Genomic DNA, 21,986 nt, shown 5'->3' with positions numbered 1-21,986 from the left:
ATGGGAAGGAAAGGCACAGTAGAAGAGATGAAAAAAACAATGGAAATTTACAATGTTAGATTTCAAGAGGCAGAAGATAGGATTAGTGAGCTGGAGAACAGGATCTGAAATCTGACAAGCAAAAGAAAATATAGGGAAAAGAAAGGAAAAAATATGAGCAGGGACTCAGGGAATTGAATAACAACATGAAGTGCAAAATTATATGTGTTGTGGGTGTCCCAGAAGGAGAAGAGAAGGGAAAAGGAGGAGAAAAACTAATAAAGGAGGAAAATTCAGGAGAAGATGGCGGCTTAGCAAGATGCGAGGGTCTTAGTTCCTCCTCCAGAACAGCTATTAAAGAAATAGAAACGGTACAGAACAGCTCCCAGAGCCACAACAGAGACCAAAAAGACAGCGTACCCCATTCTGGAAAGGCTGAACCGGCAGGGAGAATCCGCTGCAGTGAGATACCTGAGGGGTGCGCGCTTACTCGGACCGGGGCAGCTGGCGGCCAGAGTCCCTCCCTCCCTCCTTCCCGGGCCAGCTGGGAGAATTGGACAGGTAGTCCCCTCAAGCCGCGGCGGCCGGCACCCCACCCCACGCGCGGCCACCCGGGCCGGCTGGGAGAATTGGATAGGAGGTCCCCCAAGCCGTGGAGGCCGGCGACCGGGGTCCCTTCCACACGTGTGGCTTCCCGGTTGGGCTGGGAACGTTGGAACGGCACTCCCCCAAGCCGCAGCGGCCGGCGCCCCACGCCACGCTTGGCTTCCCGGGCCGGCTGGGAGATTTGGACTGGCACTGCCCCAAGCCGCGGAGGCCGGCACCCCACCCAATGTGCGGACTCCCAGGCCGGCTGGGAGATTTGAATCGGAATTCCCCCAAGCAGCTTCGGCTGGCGACCCTCCCCTACAGTGAGAGTTTTCCAAAGTTAAAGGAGCCACAGCATCTTTTACTGGTGGGACCAACAGACAGACGAGCGCCACGAGCACCACATACTGGGCAGGAGAAGAAAAACAGAGCCCAGAGATTTCACAGGAAAATCTTTCAAACTGCTGGGTCCCACACCCAGAGAAATCTGATTAAATACCCAGAAGCCAGCAGAAAATAATGGATCACGCTAGGAAAATTGAAGATATGGCCCAGTCAAAGGAACAAACCAATAGTTCAAATGAGATACAGGAGTTGAGACAACTAATTCTGAATATACGAACAGAAATGGAAAACCTCTTCAAAAACCAAATCAATAAATTGAGGGAGGACATGAAGAAGACATGGGCTGAACAAAAAGAAGAAATAGAAAGTCTGAAAAAACAAATCACAGAACTTATGGGATTGAAGGACAAAGTAGAAAAGATGGAAAAAACAATGGATACCTACAATCGTAGATTTAAAGAGACAGAAGCTAGACTTAGTGAACTGGAGGATGGAATATCTGAATTTCAAAAAGAAACAGAAACTATAGGGAAAAGAATGGAAAAATTTGAGCAGAGGATCAGGGAACTGAATGATAATATGAAGCACACAAATATATGTGTTGTGGGTGTCCCAGAAAGAGAAGAGAAGGGAAAAGGAGGAGAAAAACTAATGGAAGAAATTATCACTGAAAATTTCCCAACTCGTATGAAAGACCTAAAATTACAGATCCAAGAAGTGCAGCGCACCCCAAAGAGAACAGACCCAAATAGGCCTTCTCCAAGACACTTACTAGTTAGAATGTCAGAGGTCAAAGAGAAAGAGAGGATCTTGAAAGCAGCAAGAGAAAAACAATCTGTCACATACAAGGGAAACCCAATAAGACTATGTGTAGATTTCTCAGCAGAAACCATGGAAGCTAGAAGACAGTGGGATGATATATTTAAATTACTAAAAGAGAAAAACTGCCAACCAAGACTTCTATATCCAGCAAAATTGTCCTTCAAAAATGAGGGAGAAATTAAAACATTTTCAGACAAAAAGTCACTGAGAGAATTTGTGACCAAGAGACCAGCTCTGCAAGAAATACTAAAGGGAGCACTAGAGTCAGATACGAAAAGACAGAAGAGAGAGGTATGGAGAAGAGTGTAGAAAGAAGGAAAATCAGATATGATATATATAATACAAAAGGCAAAATGGTAGAGGAAAATATTATCCAAACAGTAATAACACTAAATGTTAATGGAATGAATTCCCCAATCAAAAGACATAGACTGGAAGAATGGATTAAAAAACAGGATGCTTCCATATGCTGTCTAAGGAAACACATTTTAGACCCAAAGATAAACATAGGTTGAAAGTGAAAAGTTGGGAAAAGATATTTCATGCAAATAACAACCAGAAAAGAGCAGGAGTAGCTATACTAATAGCCAACAAATTAGACTTCAAATGTAAAACAGTTAAAAGAGACAAAGAAGGACACTATCTACTAATAAAAGGAACAATTAAACAAGAAGACATAACAATCATAAATATTTATGCACCGAACCAGAATGCCCCAAAATACGTGAGGAATACACTGCAAACACTGAAAAGGGAAATAGACACATAAACCATAATAGTTGGAGACTTCAATTCACCACTCTTATCAATGGACAGAACATCTAGACAGAGGATCAATTAAGAAACAGAGAATCTGAATATTACTATAAATGAGCTAGACTTAACAGACATTTATAGGACATTACATCCCACAACAGCAGGATACACCTTTTTCTCAAGTGCTCATGGATCATTCTCAAAAATAGACCATATGCTGGGTCACAAAGCAAGTCTCAACAAATTTAAAAAGACTGAAATCATACACAACACTTTTTCGGATCATAAAGGAATGAAGTTGGAAATCAATAATAGGCGGAGTGCCAGAAACTTCACAAATACATGGAGGCTCAACAACACACTCTTAAACAACGAGGGGGTCAAGGGAGAAATTAGTAAATATCTTGAGGCGAATGAAAATGAAAACACAACATATCAAAACCTATGGGACGCAGCAAAGGCAGTGCTAAGAGGGAAATTTATTGCCCTAAATGACTATATCAGAAAAGAAGAAAAGGCAAAAATTCAGAAATTAACTGTCCACTTGGAAGAACTGGAGAAAGAACAGCAAACTAACCCCAAAACAGCAAAAGGAAAGAAATAACAAAGATTAGAGCAGAAATAAATGAAATTGAAAACATGAAAACAATAGAGAAAATCAATAAGACCAGAAGTTGGTTCTATGAGAAAATCAATAAGATTGATGGGCCCTTAGCAAGATTGACAAAAAGAAGAAGAGAGAGGATGCAAATAAATAAGATCAGAAATGGAAGAAGAGACATAACCACTGACCTCACAGAAATCAAGGAGGTAATAACAGGACATTATGAACAACTTTACGCTAATAAATACAACAATTTAGATGAAATGGATGGGTTCCTGGAAAGGCATGAACAACCAACTTTGACTCAAGAAGAAATAGATGACCTCAACAAACCATTCACAAGTAAAGAAATTGAATCAGTCATTCAAAAGCTTCCTAAAAAGAAAAGTACAGGACCAGACAGCTTCACATGTGAATTTTACCAAACATTCCAGAAAGAATTAGTACCAATTCTCCTCAAACTCTTCAAAAAAATCGAAGTGGAGGGAAAGCTATCTAATTCATTCTATGAAGCCAACATCACCCTCATACCAAAACCAGGCAAAGATATTACAAAAAAAGAAAACTACAGACCAATCTCTCTAATGAATATAGATGCAAAAATCCTCAACAAAATTCTAGCAAATCGAATCCAACAACACATTAAAAGAATTACACATCATGACCAAGTAGGATTCATCCCAGGTATGCAAGGATGGTTCAACATAACAAAATCAATTAACGTAATACACCATATCAACAAATCAAAGCAGAAAAATCACATGATCATCTCAATTGATGCAGAGAAGGCATTTGACAAGATTCAACATCCTTTCCTGTTGAAAACACTTCAAAAGATAGGAATACAAGGGAACTTCCTTAAAATGATACAGGGAATATATGAAAAACCCACAGCTAATATCATCCTCAATGGGGAAAAATTGAAAAGTTTCCCCTTAAGATCAGGAACAAGACAAGGACGTCCATTATCACCACTATTATTCAATATCATGTTGGAGGTTCTAGCCAGAGCAATTAGACAAGAAAAAGAAATACAAGACTTCAAAATTGGAAAGGAAGAAGTAAAACTATCACTGTTTGCAGACGATATGATACTATACGTCAAAAACCCGGAAAAATCCACAACAAAACTACTAGAGCTAATAAATGAGTACAGCAAAGTAGCAGGTTACAAGATCAACATTCAAAAATCTGTACCATTTCTATGCACCAGCAATGAACAAGCTGAGGGGGAAATCAAGAAACGAATTCCATTTACAATTGCAACTAAAAGAATAAAATACCTAGGAATAAATTTAACTAAAGAGACAAAAAACCTATACAAAGAAAACTACAAAAAACTGTTAAAAGAAATCACAGAAGACCTAAATAGATGGAAGGGCATACCGTGTTCATGGATTGGAAGACTAAATATAGTTAAGATGTCAATCCTACCTAAAGTGATTTACAGTTTCAATGCAATACCAATCAAAATCCCAACAACTTAGTTTTCAGAAATAGAAACACCAATAAGCAAATTTATCTGAAAGGGCAGGGTGCCCCGAATTGCTAAAAGTATCTTGAGGAAAAAAAACGAAGCTGGAGGTCTCGCGCTGCCGGACTTTAAGGCATATTATGAAGCCACAGTGGTCAAAACAGCATGGTATTGGCATAAAGATAGATATATCGACCAATGGAATCGAATAGAGTGCTCAGATATAGACCCTCTCATCTATGGACATTTGATCTTTGATAAGGCAGTCAAGCCAACTTACCTGGGACAGAACAGTCTCTTCAATAAATGGTGCCTAGAGAACTGGATATCCATATGCAAAAGAATGAAAGAGGACACGTATCTCACACCCTATACAAAAGTTAACTCAAAATGGATCAAAGATCTAAACATTAGGTCTAAGACCATGAAACAGTTAGAGGAAAATGTAGGGAGATATCTTATGAAACTTACAATTGGAGGCGGTTTTATGGACCTTAAACCTAAAGCAAGAGCACTGAAGAAAGAAAGAAATAAATGGGAGCTCCTCAAAATTAAACACTTTTGTGCATCAAAGAACTTCATCAAGAAAGTAGAAAGACAGCCTACACAATGGGAGACAAAATATTTGGAAACGACATATCAGATAAAGGTCTAGTATCCAGAATTTATAAAGAGATTGTTCAACTCAACAACAAAAAGACAGCCAACCCAATTACAAAATGGGAAAAAGACTTGAACAGACACCTCTCAGAAGAGGAAGCACAAATGGCCAAAAGGCACATGAAGAGATGCTCAATGTCCCTGGCCATTAGAGAAATGCAAATCAAAACCACAATGAGATATCATCTCACACCCACCAGAATGGCCATTATCAACAAAACAGAAAATGACAAGTGCTGGAGAGGATGCGGAGAAAGAGGCACACTTATCCACTGTTGGTGGGAATGTCAAATGGTGCAACCACTGTGGAAGGCAGTTTGGTGGTTCCTCAAAAAGCTGAATATAGAATTGCCATACGACCCAGCAATACCATTGCTAGGTATCTACTCAAAGGACTTAAGGGCAAAGACACAAACGGACATTTGCACACCAATGTTTATAGCAGCGTTATTTACAATTGCAAAGAGATGGAAACAGCCAAAATGTCCATCAACAGACGAGTGGCTAAACAAACTGTGGTATATACATACGATGGAATATTATGCAGCTTTAAGACAGAATAAACTTATGAAGCATGTAATAACATGGATGGACCTAGAGAACATTATGCTGAGTGAGTCTAGCCAAAAACTAAAGGACAAATACTGTATGGTCCCACTGATGTGAACCGACATTCGAGAATAAACTTGGAATATGTCATTGGTAACAGAGACCAGCAGGAGTTAGAAACAGGGTAAGATAATGGGTAACTGGAGCTGAAGGGATACAGACTGTGCAACAGGACTAGATACAAAAACTCAAAAATGGACAGCACAATACTACCTAATTGTAATGTAATTTTGTTAAAACACTGAATGAAGCTGCATCTGAGCTATAGTTTTGTTTGTTTGTTTGTGTGTTTTTTTAATATATATATTTATTATTATTTTTATGTTTTTCTCTATATTATCATTCTATATCTTTTTCTGTTGTTTTGCTAGTTCTTTTCCTAAATCGATGCAAATGTACTAAGAAATGATGATCATACATCTATGTGATGATATTAAGTTTACTGATTGCATATGTAGAATGGAATGATTTCTAAATGTTGTGTTAATTTTTTTTAATTAATTAAAAATAAATAAATAAATAAATAATAGGGGGAACAAATGTTAAAAATAAATTAGTTTAAAGTGATAGTGGTAAATGAAAGCGAGGGGTAAGGGGTATGGCATGTATAATCTTTTTTTTCTGTTATCGTTTTATTTCTTTTTCTATTGTCTTTTTTATTTTTTCTAAATCGATGCAAATGTTCTAGAAATGATGAATATGCAACTATGTGATGATATTAAGAACTACTGATTGTATATGTAGAAAGGAATGATATCTTAATGTTTTGTCTGTTAATTTTTTTAATTAATAAAAAATTTTAAAAAAACTAATAAATGAAATTATCACTGAAAATTTTTCAACCCTTATGAAAGACTTAAAATTACAGATCCAAGAAGTATCCCAAACAGAATAGATCCAAACAGACATACTCCAAGACACTTACTAATCATAATGTCAGATATCAAACAGAAAGATAGAATTTTGAAAGCAACAAGAAATAAGGAATCCATCACATACAAGCAAAGGCCAATAAGACTATGCATAGATTTCTCAGCAGAAATCATGGAAGCAAGAAGACAGTGGTATAATACACTTAAGATACTAAAAGAGAGAAACCGCCAACCAAGAATTCAATATCCAGCAAAATTGTCCTTCAAAAATAGGGGTGGATTAAAACATTTTCAGGAAAAATAAATTGCCAAGAGAATTTGTAACCAAGAGACAGGATCTGCAAGAAATACTAAAGGTAGCACTAGAGACAGATAGAAAAAGACAACAGAGAGAGGTGTAAAAAAGAGTGTAGAAATGAAGACTATCAGTAAAGGTAAAAAGAAGAAAAATTAGAATCGACATATAAAATCCAAAAGGCAAAATGGTAGAAAAAAGTACTGACCTTACACTAATTATTGATGTTAATGGATTAAACTCCCCCAATCAAAAGGCATAGACTGGCAGAATGTATTAAAAAAGCAGGACCCATCTATATGCTGTCTACATGAGACGCATTTTAGACAAAAGGATGAACATAGGTTGAAAGTGATAGGTTGGGAAAAGCAATTTCCTGCAAACAACAATTAGAAATGAGCAGGAATAGCTATATTAATAGTCAGCAAATTAGACTTCAAATTTAAAACAATTAAGAGACAAGGAAGGACACTATGTATTAATAAAAGGAACAATTTAACAAGAAGACATTACAATCATATATAGCTATGCACCAAACTAGCGTGCTCCAAATACATGAGGCAAACACTGAAAAGAGAAATAGACACATCTACCATAATAGTTGAAGACTTCAATTCCCTACTCTCATCAATGGACAGAACATCTAGACAGGGGACTCAATAAAGAAACAGAGAATTTGAATAATACAATAAAGGAACTAGACTTAATAGATATTTATACATTATACCCCATAATAGTAGGATACACCTTTTTCTCAAGTGCTCATGGATCATTTTCAAGGATAGACCATATGCTGGGTCACAAAGCAACTCTCAATAAATTTAAGAAGATTGAAATCACACAAAATACTTTCTTGGATCATAAAGGAATGAAGTTGGAAATCGATAATAGGCAGAGGCCACCCCCATATGTGGGACATGACATCCAGGGGTGAAAGTCTCCCAGACAACATGAGCAAGGACTCCCAGGGATGAATCCAGACCTGGAACCATGGGATCAACAATTACATTCTGACCAAAAGAGGGAAAAGAAGTGTAATTAATAAAGTATCACTGGCAGAGACAGTTTAAATAGAGTTGAGAGGCTACTCTGAAGGTTGCTCTTATACAAGCTTCAGGTAGAACTTACCATCTGTCATAACCTGCCAACCCACAACCAGGACCATTCCAGCCAATCCTAAAGAACACCTAGGGAAATATAAAAGATTCCACAAGGGTTCCATGGTCTAGAGTAACTTTCCAGAAACCTACAGCCTCCAGATGGGTCCCTGGTTCAGATAAGCCCTGAAACCTAGCCCAGCCTTTCCAGAACTGCAGATAGTACCATCTCCCTACCCCATATTAGTGACACATCCTTCCAATATCAAAAATTTAGAATTGCCATAGCCCAAACAACCCCAGAGAGAGGTATGGAAAATCAAAGTTGATGGTGGAATTATACATAGAAGATAGGACTTAACAAATGAATATGAATGCTGAATCATTAAATTAATATCTCTTTTAGTCTCCAGTATTTTAGAGTAGCTAGAAATAAAAGCCTAAAATTGTAACCCAAGTAAAAGTCTGAAATACATTCTACAACTAATAGCGGTGCTGTGCTTTGAAATTTATAGCTTTTTTGTATATATGTAATTGTTCACAAAAAAAGAAGGAAAAAAAAACTCTATTATAATGGTAAGAAAATATTTAAGTCCTCTAGCCTCCTATATTCTGGAGGAGCTAGAAGGAAAAATTTGAGAGGACTGCATGGTAGCCCATAACAAACCCTGGGATCTATCCTGAAACCACTTTTTGAAGAGTGCTTTGAAAACTATTGCTTTGTTATTTCTTTGCTTTATATATATGTTATACAATATAATAAAACAAAAAGTTTTAAAAAAATAGACACAAATAAAACTCTGAAAATAGTAAAAAAAAGAGCTATCCAGCCATGAAAAGACTTGGGGGGACCTTAAGTGCATATTGCTAGAGAAAGAAGCCAATCTGAAAAGGCTACAGTCAGTATGATTTTAACTATATGGCATTCTAGAAAGGATAAAACTATTGAGAGAATTAAAAAGATCAGAGGCTATAGGGATTTGGGGAAAGGGTGGCAGATGAATAAGTGGAGCACAGGGCATTTTTAGGGCAGTGAAACTATTCTATATGATACTGTAATGGTGCACACAATTATATATTTGTCAAAATCCATAAAACTGTGCAACACAAAGAGTGAATCTTAAAGTAAATATGCACTGTAGTAAATGATAATTTGTCAATATCATTTATCAATTGTAAAAAAAGTATCCTACTAATACAGGATGTTAACAACAGAGGAAACTAAGAGTGAGATAGGGTACATGGGAACTTTGTATTTTCTGTGCAATTTTTCTGTAAAGCTACAACTACTATAAAAAAAGAAAGTATATTAAATTTTTTTTTAAATAAATGAAAAAATAAAACTAAAAAAAAGTAATAGGCAGAGGGCTCAAAAATTCACAAGTATATGGAGGCTAATCCCAAAGCAAGCAAAAGAAAAGAAACCACGAAGATGAGAGGAGAAATAAATGGAATTGGAAACATGAAAACAATCGAGAAAATCAACAAAACCAGAAGTTGGGTCTATGACTAAATCAAGAAGATTTATGGACCTTTAGAAAGGTTGACAAAAGGAAGAGAGAGGACACAAATAAATAATATCAGAAATGGAAGAGGAGAGACATAAACACTGACCCAGAGAAATAAAGGAGGTAATGAGAGGTGAAATAAAGGAAGTAAAATACTATGAACAACTTTATGCTGATAAACTAGATGAAATGGACAACTTCCTACAGAGGCATGAACAAACAACATTGATTCAAGAAGAGATAGACAACCTCAACAAACCAATCACAAGTACAGAGATTGAATTAGTCATTAAAAAGCTCCCAAAAAAGAAAAGTCCAGGAACAGATGGTTTCAGATGAGAATTCTAGCATTCAAGAAAGAATTAGTACCAATCCTGCTCAAACTCCTCAAAAAAACTGAAGAGGAGGGAAGGCTACCTAACTCATTCTATGAAGCCAATATCACCCTCACACCAAAGTCAGACAAAGATACTACAAGAAAAGAAAATTAAAGACCAATCACTCTAATGAATATAGATGCAAAAATCCTCAACAAATGCCAGCAAATCAAATCCAATGACACATTAAAAGAATTATACACCATTACCAAGTAGGATTTATCCCAAGCATGCAAAGATGGTTCACCATAAGAAAATCAATTAATGTAATACACCATATCAATAAATCAAAACAGAAAAACCATGATTATCTCAATTGATGCAGAAAAGGCATTTGACAAAATTCAACATCTTTTCTTGTTGCAAACACTTCAAAGGCTTGGAATAGAAGGGAACTTTCTCAGCATGATAAAGGGAATACATGAAAAACCCACAGCTAACATCATCCTCAATGGGGAAAAACTGAAAACTTTCCCTCTAAGATCAGGAACAAGACAAGGATGTCCACTATCACCACTGTTATTCAACATTGCATTGGAAGCTCTAGCCAGAGCAATTAGACAGGAAAAAGAAATGTCAGGCATCAAAATTGGAAAGGAAGAAGTAAAACTCTCACTGTTTGCAGATGATATGATACTACATGTGGAAAACCCTGAAAAATCCACAGCAAAACTACTAGAGCTAATAAATAAATGAGTACAGCAAAGTGGCAGGTTACAAGATCAACACTCAAAACCTGTAGTGTTTCATTACACTAGTAATGAGCACTCTGAAGGGGAAATCAAGAAAAAAATTCCATTTACAACTGCAACCAAAAGAATAAAATATTTAGAAATACATTTAACTAAGGATACAAAAGACCTATACAAAGAAAACCACGAGAAAATGCTAAAAGAAATCACAGAAGACATAAATAAATGGAAGGGCATACTATGTTCAGGGATTGGAAGGCTAAATATAGTTAAGATGTCAATTCTACCCAAATTGATTTATAGATTCAATGCAGAACCAATTAAAATCCCCAAAACTTACTTTTCAGAAGTAGAAAAATCAATAACCAAATTTATCTGGAGGGCAGGGTGCCCCGAATAGCTAAAAATATTCTGAGAAAGAAAAATGAAGTAGGAGGTCGCATGCTACCTGACTTTAAGGCATATTACAAAGCTATGGTGGTCAAAACAGAATGATACTGGCATAAATATAGATATACCAACCAATGCAATTGAATGCAGTGTTCAGATATACACTCTCTCATCTATGGCTAAATGATCTTTGATAAGGCAGTCAAGAAAACTCACCTGGGACAGAATAGTCTTCAATAAATAGTGCTTGGAGAACTGGATATCCACATGCAAAAGAATGAAAGAGGATCCATATCTCACACCATATACAAAAATTAATCCAAAATGGATCAAAGTCCTAAACATTAGCTCTAAGGCCATAAAAATTTTAGAAATAAATGTAGGGAAATATTTTATAAATCTTATCATAGGAGGCATTTTCTCTAGAGCTTACACCCAAAGCATGAACACTGAAGAAAGAAACAGATAAATGGGAATTCCTCAAAATTAAGCACTTTGGTGCTCAAAGAACTTTTCCAAGAAAGTAAAAAGACAGCTTACACAATAGGAATCAATATTTGGAAACGATATATCAGATAAAGGTCTAGTATCCAGAATATATAAAGAGATGGTTCAACTCAACAACAAAAAGACAGACAACCCCATTACAAAATGAGCCAAAGACATGAACTGACACTTCTCAGAAGAGGTAATACAAATGGCCAAAAGGTACATGAAAAGATGCTCAACTTCCCTGGCTATTAGGGAAATGCAAATCAAAACCACAATGAGATATCATCTCACATCCACCAGAATGGCCATTAGCAATAGAAAAGAAAACAACAAGTGCTGGAGAGGATGTGGAAAAAGAGGCACACTTATCCACTGTTGGTGGGAATGTCAAATGGTACAACCGCTGTGGAAGGCAGTTTGGCAGTTCCTCAAAAGCTGAGCACAGAATTGCCATATGATCCGGCAATACCATTGCTAAGTATCTACTCCGAGGACATGAGGGCAAGGACACAAACAGACATTTGCACACCAATGTTTATAGAAGCATTATTTACATTTGCCAAAAGATGGAAACAGCCCAATGTCCATCAACAGACAAGTGGCTAAACAAGCTGTGGTATATACATACGATGGAATATTACGCAGCTATAAGATAGAATAAAGTCATAAAGCATGAAACAAATGGATGGACCTTGAGGACATTATGCTGAATGAGATTAGACAGAAACAAAAGGACAAATACTGTATGGTCTCACTGATATGAACTGACATTAGTGAATGAACTTGGAGAATTTCAGCTAAGAATAGAGACTATCAGGAGATAGAAATAAGGTAATTGGAGCTGAAGGGATACAGATTGTGCAACAGGACTGATTGTAAAAATTCAGAAATGGATAACATAATACTACCTAAGTAATACAATAATGTTAGTTCACTGAATGAAGCTGAATGTGACAATGATAGCAGGAAGCGGGCTAGGGGCACAAATGAAAGCAGAAGGAAAGATACATGATAAGGACTGAGATGGTATAATCTAGGAATGACTAGAGTGTACAATGATAGTTTCTAAATGTACAAATTAAAAAATATTTTAGTATGAGGAAGAACAAAGGAATGTCATTACTGCAGGGTGTTGAAAATAGATGGTAATTCATAGTTTACGATTTTAACTTATGTGTGAGACTAAAGAAAAAAATGTTTAATTGGTACAAAATTTATATTTTGACAAGTGCATTTTATAATATAACTTACATGGACAGTTTAAATGAACACCTCAAGTACATGGAACCTTGAACAGGGCATGAGATTCTGTAGCTTCATCCAGAGAGATGCCCTGATAAATGCCAGAGTGATTTGAACAGTGAATAAAAATGTATTTCCAAAGTCCCCTTGGGGGAATGGCAAGAAAGGGGGAAAATTCAACGTCCCCATTTGGAGAATTCCTGATATTCTTGCAAGCAGTGGGGACAACCAAGTCAATAGGCCAAGCCCTCAATCTTGGGGTTTGTTCATATGAAACACCCTGCAAAGGACAGACTAAGCCTACTTAAAATTAGTCCTAAGAGTCACCTCCAAGAGAACCTCTTTTGTTGCTCGGATGTGGCTTCTCTCTCTCTCAGCCAACACGACAAGTAAGCTCACTGCCCTCTCCCTCTCTACATGGGACATGACTCCCAGGGGTGTGGACCTTCCTGGCAACGTGGAACAGAAACCCTAGAATGAGCTGGGACTCAGCATCAAGGCATTGAGAAAACTTTCTCAAACAAAAGGGGAAAGAGCGAAGTGAGACAAAATAAAGTGTCAATGGCTGAGAGATTCCAAACAGAGTCAAGAGGTTAACCTGGAGGCTATTCTTATGCATTATATAGATATCACCTTTTTAGCTAAGATCTAATGGAGAGGATGGAGGGAATTGCCTGAAAATGTACAGCTGTGTTCCAGTAGCCATGTTTCTTGAAGATGATAGCATAATGATATAGCTTTTGCAATGTGACTGTGATTGTGAAAACCTTATGTCTGATGCTTCTTTTATCTGCCTTATCAACAGACAAGGAAAACATATGGATTATAAATAAATAAATAATAGGGGAAAAACAAAAAAATAGAGTCACCCCTAGAGACCCTCTTTTGTTGCTCAGAAGTGGCCTCTCTCTCATCCAACACGGCAAGCAATCTCACCACCCTCCTCCTCTCTATGTGGGACAAGCCTTCCAGGGGTGTAAGCTTCCCTGGCAATGTGGGACAGAAATCCTAGAATGAGCTGGGACTAAGCATCAAGGGATTGGGAAAACGTTCTCGACTGAAAGGGGGAAGAGAGAAATGAGACAAAATAAGTGTCAGTGGCTGAGAGATTTCAAACAGAGTCAACAGGTTATTTTTACGTATTATATAGATATCCCCTTTTTAGTTTAAGGTGTATTAGACCAGAGGGAAGTGCCTGATACTGTAAAGCTGTTCCAGTTGCCATGTCTCTTGAAGATGATCATATAATGATATATCTTTCATAATGTGACTATGTGATTATGAAAACCTTGTGTCTGATGCTCCTCTTATCTATGGTATGGACCAATGAGTAAAACATATGGATTAAAAATCAATAAATAGTAGGGGGGAAAATGTTAAAATTAAAATATATATATATATAGGGTAAAAAAAAAAACTGCACCTGAATATGCACATTTATTTCTTCTCCCTCTGAGAGAAACCCCCAACATAAAATAGTGAAGAAATAGAATAAAAATCCCAAACAACATGAGCATGAGGAGAAGAGAGAAGCAATCGGTAGGGGAGAAATTTCATCAAATTTCTAGATGGCAAAATTCAAGTGAAAGAGTAAAATGGGATAATACAAGGAAGAAAAAATTTCAACCTGCAATACAGGTGAGGGAAAGGCTACTGACAAAGAAGAAGTCATCTTCCCTGGTGAACCCTTAGCAACTTGTAGTCATTCAGTGTAAGAGTGAAACATGGGGCTAAAATAAGCTCTATACTGAAGCCACAAAATGGCATGGTGCCCAGGTCAATATTCCCAGGAAAAATAAAGGGGATTCTCTAAAGAAATAGAACCAACCACCAGGGAAGAACAAGAACAGTTGAATTCTAAAATGTGTCCCTCATACTAACAGCTGACCCACCCTTCACCCACACACTTGATAAACCTGCTCATCTATTGAGAAGTCCCAATCTCAGAAATTAAGACATCTGATTGTGACCAAAGTAATAAAAAATTATCAGAAGTGCCATAGGAAAGAAGGGGGTGAGGATGGGAAGAATAAAACTTAAACATTTATTAGAGACTGTTTTCCTGTAAGAAAAGAGTATGACCTATTTACTAAGAGACAAGACAACCTACATTCTAAAAAACAAGGACATATCCAAGAGAATAATAAGGACAAAGTCCACTGTGACAAGCAGGCCTACAAAGCAATCATTTAAGAGTGAATCAAAATAAGGAATTTATAGATAAAACACAGAAGATAATTATAGATTTAGAACAGCCAATAAGTTATCAACCTTGACAATGCAAAAGGAAAAGAGCAGAAGATAAAAGTTGAGAAGTAAAGTAGGAAGAGTTGAAGAAGGAACAACGCTAATAACTTAGAAAGTGGGGAGCCAAGAGCCACTATGATTGATGAGAAAACAGGTATGTGAGGTGTTCATCATTATTGCACAGAGGTTGTGCTTAAGTAATGACAGTGCTACCTGCCAGGCATATGGTGTTTTTAGGGGTTGTTCATTTAACTGTATAATGCAATGCTTAAAGCAATCCTTAAAGATTAAATAAATATATTTCTAAAACCAAAACATGAACCAATAATAGTGATATAAATACTTTAGAGAGAAGAAAGAGATAAGGGGTACAATGAAATTAGGCTGATGCCTCATGAATCAGAGCAGGAAGTCAAAAAGTAATTATGCTTAAAATTGATAAATCAACAGAGGCATTATTCATTATTATTTAAGAGGTGGAGATCAGCCCCAGAAGAACTAAAGACTGTGTGCTGGTCTGAATCTGTGGTGGACCCCAGAAAAGCCATGCCCTTTGATCCTCATTCAATATTGCTGGGTGGGAACATTTTGATTGTTTCCATAAAGATGTAACCCATCCAATTGTGGTTGGTAACTTTTACTCATCTGTTGATATAAGGTAGATAAAAGAAGCATCAGACACAAGGTTTTCACAGTCACACAGTTACATTGTGAAAGCTATATCATTATACAATCATCTTCAAGAAACATGACTACTGGAACACAGCTCTACATTTTCAGGCAGTTCCCTCCAGTGTGTTTGGTAACTTTTGATTAGATGATTTCCGTGGAGGTGTGTCTCCACCCACTGAAGATGGAGTTGCTTGCTGGAATCCTTTAAAAGAGGAAACATTTTGGAGAGAGGCCCTTTTGGTAGAGCCACGTGAAAGCCAGCGGATACCGCCATGTTCACCATGTGCCCTTTCAGCTGAGAGAGAAATGTTGAACGTCATCGGCCTTCCTGAACCAAGGTATCTTTCCCTGGATGCCTTAAATTGAACATTTCTATAGACTTGTTTTGATTGGGACATTTTCTCAGCCTTAGAACTGTACACTATCATCTCATTAAATTCCCTCTTTTAAAAGCCATTCTGTTTCTGGTATATTGCATTCCAGCAAGCTAGCAAACTAGAACACACTGGAACAGTAAAAAGATTTAAAAATGGTTCTCTCAGGAAATAGAACTATGATTGGGGAAAAATGGGACAGACTACTTTCAAATATGAAATGTTCTGTGCTATTCACATTTTTTTTTTAACATGGGCAGGCACCAGGAACCAAACCCGGGTCTATGGCATGGCAGGCGAAAATTCTGCCACTAAGCCACCAGTGCTCACCCTTTGCTATTTTTACATTTTTAACTATGCGAATGATTTACTTATTTTTTTCAATCTCTGAAAACTTTCAGTCTAAATTCTAGCTTTGTTACTTAGAAATAAGTTTCCAAACAAGATAGAATAAAAACAATACATCTGTATTTTATACTGCTGAAGGAATTCAAAATTGCCCAGACATCTTCAAACCAGTCCCTTAGTACTAATTTCTTTGAAGAATCACCAGGTCATTTTGCTGGTAAACAACAGCCTCTTAAAATTAACAACAAAGGACCTACTGGAAAAATATTTTTGGGTATTCCTCTACCAGCTAAAAACCTGTACTCAATAACCTCTTTGCTTAAAGAATGCTAAATGGCCCCTAGTCCCAAGTTTAACAGCATTCATTGCTTGTCATGGTCCTGCTTCTTCTTCATTGCATCTCATTGTTTGTTTGAATGCTTTTTATGCTTCTCCTTGATGTTCTGCTTCCACTGGGGAGAATAACTGACTCTGCTTCACACTTGGAACTGGGCTTGTACGGGTGGGTTTGGTGCTTATCTGGATGTTCGTCTTTCTGGTTCTGGTCCTTTGCTGGTTCCTTATTGCTCTCTTTTTGTTCATGGTCTTGTTCTTTATGAGGGGGCAACATTTATGAGGGGCTGACATTTTCTTGGCCTTAAAACTGTAAACTAGCAACTTATTAAATTCCCCCTTTTTAAATGCCGTTCTGTTTCTGGTATTTTGCATTCCAGCAGCTAGCAAACTAGAACAGATTTTGGTACCAGGAGTGAGGTGCTGCTGTTGCAGTTTGCAAATACCAAACATGTTGGAACGGCTTTTTAAATGGATAAGGGGAAGATTTTGGAGGAGTTGTGAGGAGCTTTGATAGACAAGGCATAAAATGCCTTGAAGAGACTGTAAGTAGAAATGTGGACTCTAAAGCTACCTGTGATGAAGCTCTAGACAAACGAGTCATGTATTATTTCAGACTGGAAGGAAGATGAGCCTTGTTTTAAAATTGCAGATAATCTAGCAAAATTGACTAGTGGTTTTGGCTGGAAGGCAGATTTTAAAAGCCATGAACTTGGATATTTAGCAGAAGAGATCTCCAAATTAAATGTCGAAAGTGCAGCCTGGTTTCTCCTCACAGCTTATAGTGAAATGCAACAGGAGAGAGATAAGCTGAAAACTGAACTCTTGAGTACAAAGAAACCAGAAATTGATGTCCTGGAAAATTCTGGGCCTCCAGAAATGGAGACCCCAGAGAATAGTGTACCATGTGAGGATATGACCATATGTGGAAGCAGTCAACCATCTCAGAGAAAGCCAGGATTGGACATGGAGTTTTCCAGGAAGGATTTGTGGAAACTCCTTATGTCTGATGGGCATGATCCGAGGCTACTGCATAGAAAGCCAGTGAGAATGCTGTGGGACGTATATAAACACAGCCGCTGCCTGTCTGGACTGGGGGGTTCAGAGAAGGGACACATTGGAGGAAAAATAACTTCAGAGGCAAAATCATGGAGACTGAGGTCTGAAATCAAGAAGCCTCAGGCCAGGAGAGCAGACCCACCGAAGCCCATGGAGAGGGCGAATTTGCCCCAAAGGCAGAGAATGGACCTTCCACCTGGTTGCAGTGGAAGAGTCATGCCGCCTCAGGCCTTGGAGAGGATGAAGCACATTCCCTGGGGTTTGGGGAGAGCCTGGCTGCCACCACAGGAGGGGTTGAGCATGTGCCCCAGAGATGGAAGAGAACCCGGGTGCAGCCCCGATGCTTGGAGAGGGTAGAGCCTAGAAAAAGGTGGTCTCCCCAATGTTCCCCAAGGTTGCATTCAAAGAGAGGCAGGCCTCTGCTTAAGCCCTTGGAAAGGGTGGGACTGCCACTTTCAGAAGCCCCAAGGATAAATGATTCTCAGACTTTGAAATCTAATGGACTTTGCTCTGCAGGTTTTCGAAACTGTATGGGTCCAGTGACCCCTGTGGTCTTTCCTCCCTATGGAAATGCACATATGTATCCCATGACTGGTCCTCATTTGTATGTTGGCAGCAAATAATTTGTTATAAGTTTTCAAAAGTCCAGAGCCAGAGAACTTTGCCTTAGAACACACCATGCCTATAACTAAATTTGATAGGAGTTTGTACTGTTTCTAACTTTGTATTTCATTTGTATTGTTACTGAAATGGTTTAAGGATTTCTGATATTGATATGAAATTAATGTATTTTGTATATGGGAAAAACATGTCTTTTTTAGGGGCCAGAGGGTGGAATGTGCTGGTTTGAAAGAAAGTATGCCCCCTAGAAAAGCCATGTTTTAATCAAAATCCCATTTGTCCACCAGCCAGCACCTTTGGAGATGAGGAAGGAAAATGCCTCCCAGGGAGCTTCATGAAACAGGAAGCCAAAAGAAGAAGCTAACAGATGACACTGTGTTCGCCATGTGCCCTTCCAGATGAGAGAGAAACTCTGACTGTGTTTATCATATGCCCTTCCACTTGAGAGAGAAACCATGAACTTCATCAGCCTTCTTGAACCAAGGTATCTTTCCCTGGATGCCTTTGATTGGACATTTCTATAGATTTGTTTTAATTGGGACATTTTCTCGGCCTTAAAACTGTAAACTAGAAACTTATTAAATTTCCTTTTTTAAATGCCATTTTGTTTCTGGTATTTTGCATTCTGGCAGCTAGCAAACTATAAGTGTTCTTAATTGTATTCATTAAAAATCTTTTTTTTATACCAGCAAGAGGACACTTCATCCACCCCATAGGTCCTATTGTTTCCACTCTGGTTTTTCCATGTTTTGCCTCCTTAAGCAGTTCTTCTATTGCATTCCTCTCCAGCTCCTGGTCCTCTTCCATAGCAGGGGTGGCTTTCTGACTCCTCAGGTGGTGCTCTCAGACCGGAAGCCCTGACCCACTGTGCAAATTGTGCAGGCCAAGCAGGAAGGAAGGCAAGAATGATTTACTTTGATCATTTTTTTTTATTTAGTCAATTTTTTTTAAGCAACGTAGTCAACTAATCTGTCCTACTATCTCAGGTGAAATCTTTTGTGTTTTAATGGTTTCCAAAGATTAGTCTAATAATGCCAGGTTACCCAATCAGCATGTCAGGCATTTCTTACTTAATGTTTCTACAAAACAATAAAATCTGGCTTCCTCCTGGCCTGTAATGGTAAAACACCCAGTCCATGGACTTAAAGACATTGTTTACCCATCTATCCCCTTTTTAATACTAGGTTCCTTATTTCTCTTTTTGAGATTAGAGAGACTTTACTACCCTGTCCAACTCAAGTATAGGTTCAAGAGAGAAAATTCCTGGTGAAATCACTGATACCAACGGTTTTAGTTTCTGTACATACTTATAATTTCTGTACATACTTACAATTGCAACTTATTCCCCATCAACTGCTTTACTTTGAATAAACTAGGATTATATGACAGATAAGAAAAGTGGTAAATTCTAGTGCTCAGTATTTCAGGAGATAATACAAACAGCTAGAAATAAAAAGTAAAGCACAAAGTCTGATAGCTCACACTGTAAGCTACATTATAGGTAAAATAGCCATCATTTACTTACATTTTAATGTCTCTCCAGCATATGGTATATGCAGTTTAAATCGGTCACAGTTAGGTCCAGGAGTCAATGATGTGCAACTTAAAAAAGAAAGAAGAAAAGATTTTCAAAAACAAAGGTCCCCACCTAATTATGATATTTAATAAAGTAAATTAAAAGTGATATATAGAGAGCCCACAAAGCCAGAGACCTGTGGAGATAAAGAAGGAAACCGCCCCGGGGCCGGGGGGGTGGAGCTTCATGAAACAAGCTGGGAGAGAAAGCTAGCAGACACTGCCATGTTCGCCATGTACTTTTGCAGCTGAGAGAAAAATCCTAAATATCACTGGCCTTCTTGAACCAAGGTATCTTTCGTTGGATGCTTTAGCTTGGACATTTCTATAGGCTTGCTTTAATTTGGACATTTTCACATCCTCTGAAAATGTTAAACTTACAACTTAATTCCCCCTTCTCAAAGTTGTTCTGTTTCTGGTATATCACATTCCAGCAGCTAGCAAACTAGAACCCCACACACACACAAACACATCTGCAAAAGAAAAACATTCTTAGCTTTGAGTCTTAAAAGACAACATTAGACTTCCAGGAAGATGGCTGAATGGACTAGCTTGAGCTTAGCCCTGTTCCATGGAAAAGTTAGAGAAGGCACAGGAGGGTGACTGAGGTGGTGATTCGGGGGTACAGCTGACCTGGGAAAGTCTTCTGCACCACACGCAGCAGCCCTGGTTGCAGAGGTCAAGGAACTGAGAGGTAGAAAGCTTAAACTTGGTGCGGAGCTGTGGAGGCACGGAGCCACAGAGCCCAAGGGAGTGCACAGATGGGAGCCCAGGACTAGGAAGTAAGCCAGGCTGTGTTCCTTGGGTGCACTACCCTCACCAGAGCTGCCCAGTGACCAGCGACTCACCCCACACCCCACGCAGTCAAACCTTATAACCCTTTCCCATTCCCCACACTCCAGGTGCCCCCACCCCACCAGCCCCCAGTGCACATACCTACCCCCCACCCCAACCCCAAGTAAAGCCCAACCTACCTCTCCTGCACCCCTCCTGAGCACTACCTCCCCCTCCCTGTTCCCTGCAGGCTGTTCCCCAGGCACAAAGACTGCAGGCACCAACCTCTATACCTTGCCTACCCCTGCCTCCCATCCCCCAGCCCATAATGTCGCACAGCCTCACTCTGCCTCGCCTGAGCTCTGCGCATTGGTTTACGACACTCCCAGGCCCATGCATGCACAAAGGCCCCCAATCACGTCATTTAGCACAGCACTGGGAACTGCACTTTTCAAAAACAGTCCTAGAACCGCACATGAGCACAGCCCTCAGCCACACTCTGAGAAAGTACTGATCTGCACAGCAAGTCACATCTGCCCCCAATCCATGAAGGTGTAACACTGACCTGCTGCCACAGCTCTATGCATGTGCACAAAGGGCCCCATGCCTTAGACCAGAGCACACCAGACTGGTGCACCCACACAGCTATATCCTCCCTGGCCACTGGGCACCCACATTCACAAGCTTCAGTGTAACATCCCCAACCTGCACCTATACCTGCCCTGAAACAAATCACCACACTGAGTGCCCACCCCATGCTCTGCTCCCTGCTGTACAACTATCCCGCAAACACAGGCCTTAGACTACTGAAAGAAATCAACTCCCAAAGTAAAATAATCAAGATATTTACATGCAACAAAGACAGCAGATCACTAAGCATATCACAATGCAGACAGATATAACCCTGCCTAACAACCAAATTAAAATACCAGAGGAGACAAAGACATTGGAACAACTAATCAAAGATGTTCATACAACTCTACTTAATAAAATAAGTGGGAAAGCAAATGACATAAAGGAGATCAAGAAGATAGCAGAAGGGCATAAAGAGGAATTTGAAAGAATAAATAGAAAAACAATGGAAATCACAGAGATTAAAGACTCTGTTGATCAAATCAAAAACATACTAGAGGCACACAACACCAGATTTGAAGAGACAGAAGAAAGAATAAGTGATATGG

At 38.6% G+C, this 21,986-nt stretch overlaps 1 protein-coding gene and 1 pseudogene across 5 annotated transcripts in view; both read right to left on the bottom strand.

Moving 5' to 3' along the window:
• The window catches only part of BABAM2 (BRISC and BRCA1 A complex member 2), a 626,549-nt gene that overhangs the window by 519,157 nt on the left and 85,406 nt on the right, over window positions 1-21,986 (bottom strand). For all 4 annotated transcript variants that reach the window (XM_077152478.1, XM_077152476.1, XM_077152480.1 and 1 more), the window contains one exon: window positions 19,982-20,058. In XM_077152478.1, the coding sequence (XP_077008593.1) occupies window positions 19,982-20,058 (77 nt within the window). The remainder of the gene's footprint in view (window positions 1-19,981; window positions 20,059-21,986) is intronic.
• Window positions 8,884-20,058, bottom strand: LOC143677023 (protein POLR1D-like; annotated as a pseudogene). The gene is made up of 3 exons (XR_013172344.1): window positions 19,982-20,058; window positions 19,098-19,321; window positions 8,884-17,073 (listed from the first exon to the last, which is right to left on the bottom strand). The product of XR_013172344.1 is annotated as a protein POLR1D-like (transcript).

The sequence above is a fragment of the Tamandua tetradactyla genome, chromosome 3, assembly GCF_023851605.1.
Source record: "Tamandua tetradactyla isolate mTamTet1 chromosome 3, mTamTet1.pri, whole genome shotgun sequence".
In the NCBI taxonomy this organism is placed as follows: domain Eukaryota; kingdom Metazoa; phylum Chordata; class Mammalia; order Pilosa; family Myrmecophagidae; genus Tamandua; species Tamandua tetradactyla.
This window is presented reverse-complemented; position numbering and strand designations above follow the sequence as displayed.